Below are 16,302 nucleotides of genomic sequence, written 5' to 3'. Positions count from 1 at the left end.
CAATTTCAACACACCCCACCCAAATGTAACTCTCTCTGCACATGTTACATCTGCCCTACTTGCAGTGCACATGCTTTTGTCCTTTTTGAGAACACATTTGTACAGCGATCAGATCTGCATAAGGGCCATTTTAAATGTATAGACAACATGTAACATAGCCACTAGGAATGCTTTTATGACCTCCCCTCACAGGAGTTCCCTATGAACCATAGGATTGTTCTCTCTCAAACATACTGCTGTTTTTTGTACCCCCCCTTCGCCTTGGTTTCCATGGAAGGGGGGGGCCTGTGCAGTGAGGATGGGAGGGGCAGGTGATGAAGCCATAGTGCTACATGTTGATGTCACAGGGAGCAGAGACGGGGCAGCTGGTGATGTCATCAGACGTTGTAGGTCCCGACGCTGCTGGATGTGTTGAACAAGTTGGTATAGAACATTTTGTTGTTCCTAGGAAAGCATGACACCCAGTCAACGAAACAATAACGGTATTGGTCCATTGCTCTGGAGAAGATGGCCATAGTTTATCCTGTGTTCATGCAGAATAACTGGAGACTGATACTTACCACAGTGAGATGGGCAGAGGTGATCTGCTGCAACTGTTGTGTTAGTTGCCTCTGTTGTTCGGACAATGTGCTCAGTTGAGAGAGGCTGCAGATGAAATAGGAAAAGGGCTAACAACTGGATTTCTGGAAGGAAAAGTAAATTTAAACTTGAAAAATATTTTCATCTAGCTTTCTATTACTCTCACCTGGTTGGTATGTGTGTGCTGGCAGTCCCGCTGCGCAGAGGATTCTGGGTCTGCCCTGCTGTCCCCAGGAGACCGCCATTAATACTTCCTAAAATGCTATTTAATGACAGTGCTGCAGGGTTCCCAGAAAGAGCTCCAAGAAGAGGAATGGCAGCCAGATTTGTGGGGCCTCCAGGGCCTGTGGCTCGTGCCAGCCCATTCATTAGTTGTTCTGTTCCCATGGTGGGAATTGAAGAACTTGTCTGAGAAAGAGGACCTGGGGGTGGAGTGCTATGCAAAGACAGACAGGAACTGCTTCTGCTGGGGCAGCCAGAATGTGGGTCCTGTAAGGCAGTAATAACAATGGTTAACTTAGCCAAGATAAAATATTTAAGCAGTGCATGAGCTGACAGATGTGGCGGGATGGAGATTAGAAGTAAAGATGCAGAATGTAAGAGTTCTGTAGCCAGAGGATGAGAAGGTACAGGAACAGAGGATGAGAATGTACAGGAACAGAGGATGGGATAAACGAGGGCCAGGAACAGAGGATGGGATAAATTAAGGCCAGGAACAGAGGATGGGATAAATTAGGGCCAGGAACAGAGGATGGGATAAATGAGGACCAGGAACAGAGGATGGGAGAGATGAGGACCAGGAACAGAGGATGGGAGAGATGAGGACCAGGAACAGAGGATGGGAGAGATGAGGACCAGGAACAGAGGATGGGAGAGATGAGGACCAGGAACAGAGGATGGGAGAGATGAGGACCAGGAACAGAGGATGGGAAAGATGAGGACCAGGAACAGAGGATGGGAGAAATGAGGGTCAGGAACAGAGGATGGGAGAGATGAGGGTCAGGAACAGAGTATGGGATAAATGAGGGTCAGGAAAAGAGGATAGGAGAAATGAGGGTCAGGAACAGAGGATGGAAGAAATGAGGGTCAGGAACAGAGGATGGAAGAAATGAGAGCCAGGAACAGAGGATGGGAAAATTGAGGGTCAGAAACAGAGGATGGAAGAATTGAGGACCAGGAACAGAAGATGGGAGAAATGAGGACCAGGAACAGAAGATGGGAGAAATGAGGACCAGGAACAGAAGATGGGAGAAATAAGGACCAGGAACAGAAGATGGGAGAAATGAGGACCAGGAACAGAAGATGGGAGAAATGAGGGCCAGGAACAGAGGATGGGAGAAATGAGAATCAGGTAGAGCGGGAAAAGGAGTGCATAGCATGAAACCAAAAAGAGTGGAGCAAGGTGCAAGAAGGTGTACGAAAGTGAAGTGAGAAGCAGTGGCGTTTTTACAGGGGGACAAGCTGTGCAATCACACAGGGTGCCTCACCTGCAAAAACACTGACTGCCTGCTGCTGTGTTATTACCGGCCACCCGCTCCTCACTCTGCACTGCAAGCTGATGCTCCAAGCGCTTTCTCCTCCTTCCCAACCCTATCAGTGGCAGGCTGAGCTCGGGGTCAGTTTTAGGGTGGTCAGTGCATGTATATATGACTTTATTTTAGTGGGTACGCTCCATTGCCTGTCTTCTGGCTACAGCACTGTAACAGCTTTTCTCTGGCCCAAGCAGCTCTGCCTGTCCAAGTCCCACCCTCTCCAGCCTGTGGCTATCAAAGTCGAAAGTCCCCCTACCACGACCCTCTGTTATCCAGTGTACTCCCCCTACGTACCTCACCCTACCTGCAAGTACTCTGCTAGTATTCCCCTCCACCTACCCTTGGTGGGTGGAGTTACTCTAAATGACAGTGCTGCATCGAAACACCAGATTATCTTGTGCTAGAATGCAGCAGGGGAGTACTAGGGATAGTAGACGCCCAGACGCAGCCGTACTGATATTAAGGGTGATGCCGCAGAGGCACGGACACCTACCATATTATAGCAGCTGCAGCACAGTGAGTAGTGAAATACTAGGCTGCCAGCAGTGAGGAAGAACATAAAGTCAAATGCACTGAGCTGCATAGTACAAGCAGGATGGGGGAGGTGGGGCTGGGCAGCAGACTCAGCATAATACAAGCAGGGTTAGTGAGGTGGGGGGCACAGTACAATATCTGCACCTGAAGGGCAAACTCTGGTGTAAGGTAGTCCTTCTGCAAGGCCACACCACTGCCAATAGGCCATGTCCCTTTTCTACAAGGCCACACACCCTTTTTGTCATGCGGGGGGGGGGGGGGTTTGACATGTGTAGGGGCGCATTTTGACTGTTTGTACTTGGAGGCAGATAGTCTAGAAACAGCAGGAGCAGATATCAGAAACCATAGGCTGACAGCTAGTTTTAATAGCAAATAACTCACCTCAGAAGGTGAATTTTCTGTACGAATGCTGCTCTTGGAAGTGGGACTCTTATTGCTCAAAGAGTCATGGAAGCTCACTGCATTTATAGGAAGAATAAATGGTACGGGTTATGTTAAAATGAAATTAAATAAAATATAAGCATACATAGGATACAATAATATAGGCTGATGAAAATTCAGAGAAAATTTTATTATTACTCCTACTACAAATAGTCTGTACATACAAAAAAATAATAAGGCAACACAGGGTGAAGAACAGTACATGTAGCATAACTGTACTTATCAATTAAAACCACAGTACTGCATACATAATACAGTTGAGGGGTGTACTGGAGTAATCCTGTAATCCATTGTAAACAGTGCATCTGGCAGGTTAGAGCAGCTGCAGATGATGACCAGATATGAGCTAGCTGAGAAAGTACTATAGGACTGCAGAGTGAGTGAAGGCTGTCAGTGATGTGCAGGAGAAGAGGGTTGTGAGGGCCCTGCTACTAGACACTTAGGGGGTATTCAATCACCAGCGACCATCTCCTGAGGGCGAGATGGCCGCCGGGCCCGATTCAATGCTGTCTTTCCCGATAGTATTGAACAGGGTAGCTCGGCAGAACGAGCCCGACTTCACAAGCAGTCGGGCTCGTTCTGCCTGGAAGTGACGAGCTGCCGGCTGCAGCTCGCCTCTTCTCGGCCATGCCCCCTTCTCATCCCGCTGCAGACGGGACATTGAATCCCGCTTGCGTGTTCTCAGTCGAGCAGACCGAGAACGGGATAGGGTCACGGCTGTGGTCACAGCCGTGACCCCCAGATTGAATACCCCCCTTACAATCCAAGAGGAAGCGGGGACAGTTTACATGAGGGTGAGCTGGTGGATGGGAACCTGAGGGTAGGTTGGGTAGAGCTGCATTGTGACATGATTATGTTATGCTTTGAGGAACAGGTGGATTTTCAGTGCCCATTTGAAGCTCAGCATGGTCAGGTAGTAGCTGACCATTAGTAGCGGAAGGGAGTATGCAGGGAGATGAGGTTAGAGATATAGTTGTACAGTGAAGTTAGAGAGGACCTTTTATGTGAAAGTGAGGACTTTAAAAATAATGCTTTAGGGCAGGCATTCCACGGTCCTCAAGGCACAACAACAGTGCAGGATTTAGTGATATCCAGGCTTCTGCACAGATGGTTTAATCAGAATCCCTCAGATACTAATTAAGGGGCAGATTTATTAAGCTCAGTGAAGTGATAAAGTGCCTGGTACTTTATCACAGGCCAATCAGCTCCTACCTGTCATTTCTCAACTTCACAGTTCGGAGCTGATTGGCCGGTGATAAAGTACCAGCCACATTATCACTTCACCGAGCTTAATAAATCTGCCCCTAAGTCACCTGTGCTCAAGCCTAGAGATCACTAAAACCTGCACTGTTGGTGTGCCTTGAGGAACGTGGTTCGGAATGCCTGCTTTAGGGGAAGAGGAGTCAGTGCAGGATTTGGCAGTGGAGAGTGGCGGATTTTTAACGGCGGGAAAAGATGATAATTCTTGCTGCAGCGTTGAGAATGGATTTGAGAGGAGGCAAATGGGAATGGGGAAATGTGAAGGTTGAAGCAGCTGAGCTGAGAAATAATCAGTCAGTGGATAATACATACTGTATAGAAGTATACTGGAATAGAAACAGATGCAAGTGATGAATGCAAAACAAATTTAATGAAACGAGAGAGAGAGAGAGAGAGAGAGAGAGAGAGAGAGAGAGAGAGAGAGAGAGAGAGAGAGAGAGAGAGAGAGAGAGAGAGAGAAATAAGTAAGTCAAACTTTAAGAAGAAACACACCATTAGGGACACTGGCCGGTGGTAGGTTAGGGGGAAAAGGACATGACAGCTGGACATTGAGTAGCTGCAGTTTCTCTTTCCGAGCCGTAAGGGTCATGATCTGATCCTGCAGAGAGCGATTTTCTTTTTGTAGAGAATGCAGCGCCTGCAGCATGTCCACAACTGCATAAAAAGAAATGTAAAACAATGATATGGAGTGCTCAACAATTTGACACCATCAGTCTTTAGATCTACTGCACTCTTAAAAGCAGGCGAACTGTTATCACAAATGGACACACACACAAAAATGTTGTAAATGAACAACAGTCTGACAAGTACCAACACAGTGCTATCACCTTACTCATGTGTGACTATTAGCCCCTTATTTTATGTTGACCCACTAATATCAGGTCTTACTGTTAACCCCTGCCTCTCCATGTTTCTCCAGCAGTTGCTCAAGGTTGGCTGTGATCTGTGGTACATTCTCGCCTTGAGTAGTAGGGCCATTGGGATCAAACAGGGGTGGGAGGCTACTGATGGGTGACCTGAGGGAAAAGTACAAACCACAGGCACATTATGTTGTCAGTTGAACGTAACTTGAAAAAAAAAATACATACACATACATACAAGCCACCTCCTAAGCACAAGTTATTATATACAGCAGTGGTTCCCAAACTTTTTGAATCATGGCACCCCTGATTACCAGAATATTATTCACAGCACCCCTAGACCAAAAGATTCTCATTTATAAAGGCAGAAAAAAATAAATTAAGTAAATTACGTTTAGATTTATTCCTTAGTGTCAGTTAGGTGGTAATGTACAGGATTCACTTCTGTTTGTCACATTTGATATAAATAATTGAATTTGGTCATGAACCACCAATCCAGTCTACCCCTGCAAATCCCTAAGGCACCCCAGGGTGCCACGGCACACAGTTCTGGAACCACTGATATACAGTATTCCAAAATGTATAGAGAACAAGTTCTGTTTATAGATTATATACTCACATGGAGGACAAACTCTCTCTTGGAGAACTTTCTCTGCATACAAAACTGCAATCCTCTATCTCAGGCACTGTATAAAAGTGTTAATGTCATCAGGTTAACAGAACATTTATAGGTTGCGTTCTCTTGTATTATTAAAATTGTGTTTTATTATAAATAAAGTACACATTGGGGTGTGCATGTAATGAGCATATAAATAATTATTATTGTTTATATTTTCCCATATTGATATTTTCTAACATTTTCATAGCATACTCTTTTCCAGGAACAAGCACAAAACCTCTTTGCCACTTGCCTGTCTAAGGGATTTCCAACATCGAAGCTTGTTGGCATGGTATCACAAGAGCAGGTACAGTCCCCCAACGTATAACCCACTGAACAACTGTTACCGTGCTATGCTGCAGCTGACTTAATAGAGAAAGCTATGCAAAGAATAAAAGAGCACACATGGGGCCTGATTCAGCGAGATGGTAAGCACCGCCTGCCGCCCCAACTAAGGCCCGGCATTTTCATGGAGACACCCATAAAATGCTAGGGGTGAAATGTATTAGGATGAGAGATTCAGAAAGTTAGAGATGTGGTAAGAAATCTCCAGTTTTTTTAAAGCAGCAATCATTTACACTGCAAAATCAAAAATTTACCTCCACATCTCTCACTTTCTGAATATCTCATCCTATGAAATTTCACCCTGGGTGTTCCCCTGCAGATAACAGAATTTCACACAACACAGGTAGAAAAACTGGGCCGACATAGAGTATTTTACGGAAAGGAAACTTATAGAACTTGTCATTTCTAGTTTTCGTTTTCAGTCCTCAATACAATAAATAAACTGTAGTCTATCAGTCCATAGCTTAATGGTCACTTAAAAAATAATATTTCTCCTACATTCCCCCCTGATAAAGGCACCGCTCAGCACTGAAACATATTAGTTTTAAAAAGGATAAGGAGGAGGAGGTGGTCCTCGCTCTGCATCTAGTGTTTACTCCATACAGGTATCTCAATATAGGAAAGAGAATGGATGATTCTAGATCTATAATTCGTTCTGCCCTTGTAGCATCTCTTCAGAAGAGTTGCACATTTCATTTGCAGTTTACTTATGGAGACCAGTCAGCACCACCTTAATTATATGGTGATCAGAGGAGTGGTGTCCTCATTGTGAGAACCTTGGTTTCCATTAAAACCTGAAAGGTTCACTGCATTTATTACATACCACACTGGTTCCAGGCTCTCCAGATGGACTTTTACTTCATCTAAAGTAGAGCTTTGATTGCTACAAGGTACTGCAAGTGTGCTGCCAAGATCAAATCCCATTTATCATTCAATATTTGCGTCTAAATCCCCCAAAACACCAATTTTCAGGGGTTATCCGCAAATATTAAGTATCCCCTGAATGTATCAGGAGGGACTGCAGCAGGAATCTCCAATCCCTGCTGCGATCCCTCCTCCACCGCCACCAGCCGTATGCCCCATAGGTTTCTATGGGGGGTGCGAAGCTGGCCGATGTATCAACATCAGGCAACAGCGCATCGCATCCCTGGGCTACCACCATTCTGAGATTGCGGTAGCACATTGTAGCCTATGAGCTACACACCGCACTGCTGCTGAGGCAGTGCAATCAGGGATCGGTGGGGGGTCAGGGCTAACCACGCATGCACAGATCCCTCAGCACATCACAGGGACGGGCTCCTTGTGTTGTCCCTGCCTGGCAGGGATGATACATCCCGCCGTTAGGATCGCATTTTACAATCAGCAGTAATATTCCGCCCAGATCGCATTGTATTAATAATAGAATCTGGGAACATTTGTTGCTGTACACTGACAATGTGTTATTTGTGATCTATAATAGTTTTATGATAAATAGTATAAAAACGCTGAGATAAAAAAAAAATTGTATTATTTACATTAGCTATGCAGTGTTTTCCTTTTCTTGGCTTTGTAAAGGACACATACATAATTCTATAATTGCTGGGATAATAATAATATTTATATTATTTTTATCATTTTTTTTAACAGCATTTCAGGTTTGTGAATATGTTTTTTTTTTTTTTTGCAACATTGGCAAATCACCTCATTGTGAGAAAGTCACTTGCTGAAAGCCATAAGGGGTCATAGCCAGATGTTCTCCAACACAGGATGATGCAGCAAGGGAGAAGAAATAGCAGCAGTCTAATCTGGAGAGAACTAGTGAGTGGATGAAGGTCGCGTGTGAGAAAGGGTCTGATCTTGGAAATATTTTTGAGAATGAAACTACAGGACAGCGAGAGCATTCCTGTGCTTGGTTATTTGTGATATGTGTACCAAGAGGTCTATGCAAGTGGACAGAGAAAGTACCAACTAACCAGCACTGACATGGAGGATTGAAAAGGAAAAAGATGCATCTCAGAAAGTAAATAAAAACATGTACACTTTATGTATATTTTTTTTTTTTTTTTAAATGACTGAGCTCTCAGCACCATCTGAAGGACTGAATGAGATTTCCACCAATAATGTTCTTTCCGATCAGATAAAGTTTGATCGTATTCATTGGGAACGATGTATGTGTTAAGCTGCGGCTGCGTACACACTGGGTGATTCCCTCCGTGAATGGTGCAGTAAATGCAATTGTTGACAAAAGTTGAATTGAGCTGCATGCACAGACAAAAGGGGGGTGGGGGTGGAATAGGGGTTGTTAACAACCTATGAGAGTGTGCATTGTTCGAGGTGTACACACTGGGCAATATTTAAAACAGTATCGCTCAGAAGAGCCAAAATGAGTATTGTCATTCAAAAAAATATTGCCCAGTGTGTACTCACCTTAAGCCTAGGGAGACCAGAATTCTAGTCAGCCCCCGTCCATTATACACATGAACACTATGGGAAGGAATGGTGCATTTCTTGTGTTTCATAATCATCTGGGTTACCAATCACTGTTTACTCTATGCCTTTCTACTTCATCCTGATGGCTTTAAAAAAATAAATCACATAATAATTTACATTTACCTGTCCTACTGCTTTCCACCTGGCTTAGGAGCGGGGGCATAGATAAGGGGCTTCCAAAAATGTGAGATGAGGGGATACTAAATGTAGAGCCTGCCAGAGAGAACACCTAATAAAAAAAAACATACGTTAAACAAATAAATTCAAACACTTTATCAGACACACAACACCATTCACTACGTTTCTTTATCATTACAATTATTAATTGCATGTACAGTTATACCCCTTTTACACCGAAAACCCAGGACCAGCTGGAGCTGACCCGGCAATACCCTGGTTATTGCAACGGCGTAAAAGGGGTAATATATGTTGTACTTTAAAGAAGGAAAATGAGGAGGTTAAAAGATTACTTAGTTTGTATCAGATAATAAAATTAATGTGGATGAAAGAGGCCAACAGTTGTTTTAACATGTAAAATTAATGTACTTTGGGACTGGTCCCTTGCAAGTAGCCAGTCAACACTGTGAGTTGATCAATTCAATTACCTTTTGTGCTCAAGAATAGAATACTAAGCAGATTTCAGACTAAACACAGGGGTCTATGTCATAAGACTTGGAAAAAGATAAAGTGAACGGCAACTAAGTACCAGCCGATCAGCTCCTAATTGCCATGTTACAAAAATGACAGTTAGGAGCTAGATGGTTGGCACAATCTTTCTCATTGGCTTAGGGCACAACTCCATAGTGCATTTGGATTAAATGTTCAGCATCACACAATGGGGCAGATGTATTAAGCCTGGAAAAGTAAAGTGGTAATAAAATGAAAGGTGATAACGCACCAGCCCATCAGCTACTAACTGTCATTTTTCAAACACAGCTAATTGGCTGGTGCGTTATCACCACTATACCAGGCACATAATACATCTGCCCCACTGTTCCTAATCTCTGACCTGTGTGGTGGAGGCTGTGGAAGATGGAGTGATGGAGCAGCCTCTGCTGTATGGAGGCAGGGAGCTTTGGTGAGACAAGAGGCTAGAGGGGAGAGGGGTGCTGCTGCCTGTCCTCACTGTGATGGGGTCCTTATTACTGGTGTAGATACCTGAGATGAGAAGAATACACAGTATCAGTAGAAAGATCAGTATAAAGATGAAAGTAAAAGTGTGAGAACTAGAATGTTGGTGCCAGTTTACCACTTGGTGAAATAGATCCGTGCCTATGGGCAATTGGGGTGTGTTTCAGCTATTTTGTCTAAAAACTTAAAGGGGGTATCCAATTACCTGCAGTAATTTAACGATGGATAATGTTATCAACAGGAGCTAGCCTATTGAACCCGGAAAGCAAGCGTTAGCCATGGCTTGTCTTGGATTTGTTTCACCTGCCTAAAGCAGGTAAAACATAATCCCTGATAAGTGCCAGCTTTTCATGGTCACGAATGCCGAAAAGCTGGCAAAAATCATTGTCAAAATATCTGGTTTCGCACCCAATGCATTTTCAACGCTAATTTGATACCCCACAGAGGGTTATATTATTAGAAACATATTACAAAAGAGGATGATGAATCAACTATATTAATCTCTGGCTTCTACACATACTGAAGTCCCTTTACCTGAGGACATCAGCGGTGAATCCATACTGACAGAGTGCAGAGAAGAAGTGTGCATAAAATGCCGTGGAGGCAGGGGCAATGTGGAGGAGGCAATGCTTTGTGGTGGGTTGTTCTTGCTCCCCCGGGGCCTTCCAGGACCATGCCTGCTTTTTCTGCTGCCTTTATGTTTTCTTTCTTTTGGGGGCTCGGCAACTTCTCTGCTCCACTTCTGTGGTCTGTGTTCACTTGGAGAGGAATCCCAAGGCCGGGTGTGCGATGATGGCTCACTGGAGAAGCGCATAATGGAGCCAAAGCTTGAGAAGGTGAGCTCTGGTGGAGAGGATGGTGTGGGCCTGGAAGGTCTCCCCACTTCATCGTCATCATCTTCTTCATCTTCCTCCTCTTCCTCCTCCTGCTCTTCCAATTTCGGGAAATTCACCAGATCAGGAGGAGATGAAACACTACCTGCAGTAAGAGAACTAGTAAGATTAAATAAAACAACATCTAGAGGAGCACATTTCTTTGGACAAATGACAAAATCGAGTTCCTGTTCCAAGGTGTCGTTCACACAGTCCCTAACTAAAACTCTGTATTGCAAACTTTGTAGAGAAGCGGTTATCAAGACACAAACCACAGCCTAATGATGCCATAAGTGAAACACAACCATGCTCCAATCGTACAAATGGTGGGAGATCATGCACACATAGGTAGGAAACTATTCAGAATTCATTATTCGGAGGACAATGCAGATACGATTACAGCGTAATACCACCAAAAACACGCGGACCACTTTATGTACCTGGGATTTGAGGCAAAACTTGCATTGTTCTGGAATAGCAAATCAAGTCCATCACGATAATTGATTAATTCATTATAGCTATCCATTTTCAATTCTGTTTTGCTTTTGCCCTATCCCATCTTTTTTATTTTTATAATATTTTAGGTGCCAGAATGCAGAGTCAAATGCATTCTGATTGTATCTACACTTATGACCAGAGAGGCAGAACAGGGGTATGAAGGGGAAATATATGTGTGAAAATACAGTATTTTCCCATGCACATTTTATTCAAGCGATGAATACCCATTTTACCAACTCTGCATTGGCCCTAATGGCTCTCGCTACATGAAGGGGTAGCTACTGTAGATATTGAAAACATACCTGTAGATGAAGCACCACCAACTCCTGATGTTCCTTTGCCACTTCCTGTTTTGCGACCTCTGTGACCTGATGGTTTCTTTCCTTTCATCTCGGACCGTGTAACCTCTGGACTGTCAGTGCTGCTTTCAAGCTGTATGAAGCAAGAGCAGAACGTTGCATGCAAAGATTTCCTCTCTTTAAAATTAAAAATTAGGGTGAAATATAGGCATCAAAAAGTAGGAGAGCCACAGGTTAAAGGTACTTTTGATGCTGGTAATGAGTAACAAGGGTCACAGGCCCTGCAACATTAGCATTTTAGGCACAAAAACTTTATAATAACCATGTTTCTTTTCAAAATTAGACCCAGAACTCATCTGTGACTTTGGGTCGGATTCAGAGATGGACGCTAATACAGCTATAAGTGCGGTTTTCCACACAACGCAGCTGCTGAAAACAGCAAGAAATGGTTCCCAATTTCATATGCATACTCAGCCTATAAACAAGAACGGGAAACATTGACTGCTCGAGTAGGTCTATGGCTACGCAGACTTGACAGGGCAGTACTCATGCAGGCACCACTTATCCCAGGGAGGAGTTCAATAAAGTAGGCAAGTGTGATTTATTGACACGTGTCAAGGTAAAACTAAAGACCCCAATAGAGCAGTGGTCTGAGGGGTGATCCTATGGGGGGTATTCAATTCCAAATGTTGGAAAGTCCAGACAGTCGGTATCCCGGCCATTTTCGCCTGCTTCCGACTAATTCGACTGTTGGTATTCAATATATCAACAGTCAAAAAGTCCTGAAATTGGCCAAAACTTTGTGAATTGTCAGAAAACGACAATGAATTCGACAATCCTCACCTGTTTCAGACAAAACAAATCCCAATTCCAAAAAGTGGCCTGTGCCAGCAATGTATACATTACTAACTAATAAATACAGTAAATAATCATTGGTGGCCAGTAAGGATGATTTCCTGGTGTCTCTGGGTAAAAACACACAATGCAATCTGTCTATATTTCCTGGTATCACAAAAAGGAAGTGGGAGACTTTAAGGAAGAAATATTAATTGTGAATTGTAATTTTTTTTAGTTAAACAAGACATGGGAATGCAATATCCTAATTAGTGCATGTCTTTACATAGAGACATTAAAAAGATAATTAGCAATAGTACAGAGAGTTCATTAAAATTTCTGTAGATTCTATTCACCCGTTGCAGCTAAATGGATTGAGACCTTTATTATAAATCTATTCTCCCAGCAGCAGAACTTCTACATCTAACCAGCATTAGAAATACAAGTGTGTGCAGTGCATTTTATATGAACATAGCCATCTGTGCAAAAACATGCCAAATGATTATTATTCAGCCTGGTACACACTAGATGACCTGTACCCTGGCCAATATCATTGATGATATGGTCCACAGCCGTGGGTGAATGCATTGAGCATACACATTTAAGAAAATCAGTAAAATAAAAGAAATTGTAGAGTGACATCACCAGGACCCATTAAACATGCAGCCAAAATTGACCTACATGTTCAGCCAATGGGAGGGGGCCATAACGACGTACGTTGTGGACAGAAATGTAATTCAAACAGATAACAAGTACCTTCTCTGTAGAAATCGGTAGCAAGGGAGGGGTGGTAATGTGACCTGGTGAATCACGATGCTTCCGATGCCGAACTCTCTCCCTGTCCTTGTGACTCTATAGCAAAAGCAGTAAAAAAAAACATAATTGGAAATGACTCACACAAGACAAAGCTAAACAATTCTTTAAAAAAAATCATCAGTACATTAAGGTCAAACTGAAATAGCCTCCACTATAACTGTGCCCGATTATCGAATGACCGTGTATTCACACACTTCATACAAAGCCAGCGATGACTTTTCATCGAGAAAATGGACAACCGGCCAGCATTTAGGAGCAGCACCCGACCATTTTCTGGGAGTGTTGAGAAAAACGCAGATGGATCCTGAGTGTTTTTAAAGAGGACCGATCACTGGGCTCCAAAGATTTGCAGCCAAATGATCAGGTCTAAATTGGGCCCCACCACAGGGCACCAATCAGCAGATGAGAACATAGCAAAACCATATTGCGAGTTGCAATGGAATAAGGACCACGATGAAAATGTACCTTTTTCTGTCGCTCTCGGTATAAGAGAGGTTTCTCCAGAGAGGGGGATCCTGACCGACTGCACCGCCCAGGAATGAAAGGGCAAGGGAGGCGGGATACTTTCTGATAAAGGAAGCACAAAAATGAAATAAATATAAAAAACGTAAACAAATATGGAATTGTCGAAATAGGAATAAAAATACAAATATTGACTATATGTAACACATAAGCTATAGGGTATATCCTAGGATTAGCAATGATTTACTGCTGCTAATAGGTTTGCCAGGGGCTATCTTATTATACTGATCCCCTGATGCCGTCACTTATTGGGGATTATGCTTCAGGTTGCCTCCCCTCACACGCACATCCTACTTCACGGAGCTCTTCTACCCTTTCAAGTTAAATGAACACCCAATGGGGGACTCAGATTCAGAACAGTCTGTTGCTTATTTGATGCCTGTGGATGATGTCACCCCCTTATACCCCCCTTGTGTTTTTGTTTTCTCCACCTAGCTATCCATTGTCTATTCAGTAAAACTTAACCAATGCACTTTGAAATATGGAGACACTTTTTTTTTTGCTCTTGGCAAGAGCTACTAAAAGGAGATGATTTATGTTCTTAACTGTTAAATTATCTTTGACTCAAAGGGGACAGGCTGTATGCTGGGTATAGGCTAGTGAGTTAGCCCGAGCACCAAATGGTTAACTTTTATTTCCCAGTAAGTCAGGACCCCTTTCTCCCCTAAACCTTGCCCCCAGCTAAAGGTAGCCAGTTAAGTTAGACAATAAGGGCCTTATTCTAGTTCACACTTAGAGGCAAATTCCTGCTTAGCTGGACAAAATCATGTGCACTGCAGGTGGGGCAGATGTAACAAGCCAGCCAACTAGCTCCTAAATGTTATCTTACAGTCTGGGTTTGAAAAAATGACAGGTAGGCGCTGATTGGCTAGTTGTTTATCACTCTCCACTTTATCACTTTTTGAAGCTTGATACATCTGGCCCAGAGTTACAACAGGTTTTTCATTTGCAGTTCATGATTAAGATGATTAGACATTTATAAAATATTAACATGGGCAAAATGTCGACATATGACATGTCAACATTAGTGTTAGGTTATTGTTAATGATACAATAAAAATGAATTGACAGACCAGACCCTAATACTGTGACTCTAGCAACTTACTTGGTAAGTCACAATACACAAAAATTACCCTCAAATTTAATAGTTAACTATTATTTATAGTTTAAAAAAGGTGCCTAAAAAAAACCCTACAATTTGGAATCGAGCAGAATATGACTAAATTTGGTTGGTGTGGATAAAAGGAACTGGACAGTGTTGTTTTTCCTTTTTTTGTAAACTCTTATAGGGGCAGATGTATTAATCCTTAACAAGAGATAAATGCAAGGGTGATAAGGAGAGATAAACGTCCAGCCAATCAGCTCCATACTGACTTTTTCAAACACAGCCTGTAATATGGCAGTTTTAACTGTGCTAACATAATTGCACAAGGGTTTTCTAATCATCCATAAAGGCCCCCATACACTACGCGATTTGGGCCCGATTTCACCCGATTCTGGAGGATCGGGCTGAGAAATCGGGTGAAATTGCCCAAATCACGTAGGGTATGACATCCAATCTGATCCGATGCGCGGTCCCGTGCGCATCGGATCAGATCTGGATGTCGGGCGGTCTGCACATAAGATAAATCTTATGTGCAGCCGGCATTGAGCTGGTCTGGGGGAGTGAGGACCAGAGAGCAGGGTCCGGTCCATGTGTGATGCAGAGGGGGTAGTCAGCTAGCGGCAGGAAAGGTGGCGGGGAGCGGGGTCCGGTCCAGCTGCAGGAGGGGTAGTGAGCTTGCTGGGGGACTGGAGACTAGGTAGCTGCAGGCGGGGAGCACGGAGCACACGGCGCATAACAGAGTCTGGGTAGCGGCGAGCGGGAGAATAGGAAACATCCTATTCAAAAGACTGGGCGGCCGCTGATTGGCCGAGAGCTCAGCCAATCAGCTACCGCCCTGCCCGTCCAGTCTTTTGAATAGGATGTTTCCTATTCTCCCGCTCGCCGCTACCCGGACTGTTATGTATGCGCCGTGCGCTCCATGCCCCCCGCCTGCCGCTACCTAGTCTCCAGTCCACCCGCTACCTCACTACTCCTCCTGCAGCTCCCCCCAGACCCTGCTCTCCCACAGCTCCCTTGGATTTACATGTGATAAATCGATCCGATTTATCACATGTAAAAAATGGCACATCAAGTGCCAAATCATATCAGGAGCTGCCGGGGGAGCTCGGAGGAAGTCGGGGCCGACATTAGGCCGACTTGTCCTTAGGACAAGTCGGCATATGGGGGCCTTTAGTCTTTTAACATGATTAGCAAACACAATGTGCCATTAGAACACTGGAGTGATGGTTCCTGGATATGGGCCTCTATATTCCTATGTAGATACTAGTAAGCCCGCTCAGTGCAAATGCTTCAAAATCTTGTCAGCTAGCTTGTGATTGCCTCTGTGTTTGTGCATGTGTTAGAGAGAAAGATGTAGTGTCACTCTGCCAACAGATGGCAGTTTTTCGGAGACACACAATCATACAATAAACATATATAAAGAGGATTCCTTATGTTTGCAGCAGTATAGTCATTTGCCACATTTACAATGTATAGAGTATATTTCTGATTAATTTAATGTTATCTTCATTGAAACATTTTTTTTAAGGAAAAATGGAAATTTCTACA

At 43.6% G+C, this 16,302-nt stretch overlaps 1 protein-coding gene across 3 annotated transcripts in view; it reads right to left on the bottom strand.

Moving 5' to 3' along the window:
- The window catches only part of MLLT6 (MLLT6, PHD finger containing), a 48,206-nt gene that overhangs the window by 12,605 nt on the left and 19,299 nt on the right, over window positions 1-16,302 (bottom strand). For 2 of the 3 annotated variants that reach the window (XM_083147136.1, XM_083147138.1), the window contains exons 7-19: window positions 13,594-13,695; window positions 13,069-13,164; window positions 11,482-11,611; window positions 10,344-10,787; window positions 9,688-9,836; window positions 8,802-8,907; window positions 5,826-5,892; window positions 5,235-5,362; window positions 4,839-5,000; window positions 3,027-3,103; window positions 746-1,068; window positions 561-645; window positions 235-444 (exon numbers count right to left, since the gene is read on the bottom strand). In XM_083147136.1, the coding sequence (XP_083003262.1) occupies window positions 235-444; window positions 561-645; window positions 746-1,068; window positions 3,027-3,103; window positions 4,839-5,000; window positions 5,235-5,362; window positions 5,826-5,892; window positions 8,802-8,907; window positions 9,688-9,836; window positions 10,344-10,787; window positions 11,482-11,611; window positions 13,069-13,164; window positions 13,594-13,695 (2,079 nt within the window). The remainder of the gene's footprint in view (window positions 1-234; window positions 445-560; window positions 646-745; window positions 1,069-3,026; window positions 3,104-4,838; window positions 5,001-5,234; window positions 5,363-5,825; window positions 5,893-8,801; window positions 8,908-9,687; window positions 9,837-10,343; window positions 10,788-11,481; window positions 11,612-13,068; window positions 13,165-13,593; window positions 13,696-16,302) is intronic. The other variant, XM_083147137.1, reaches the window with a different exon arrangement.

This window comes from Crinia signifera, chromosome 6, assembly GCF_055691185.1.
Source record: "Crinia signifera chromosome 6, ASM5569118v1, whole genome shotgun sequence".
Lineage (NCBI taxonomy): Eukaryota > Metazoa > Chordata > Amphibia > Anura > Myobatrachidae > Crinia > Crinia signifera.
This window is presented reverse-complemented; position numbering and strand designations above follow the sequence as displayed.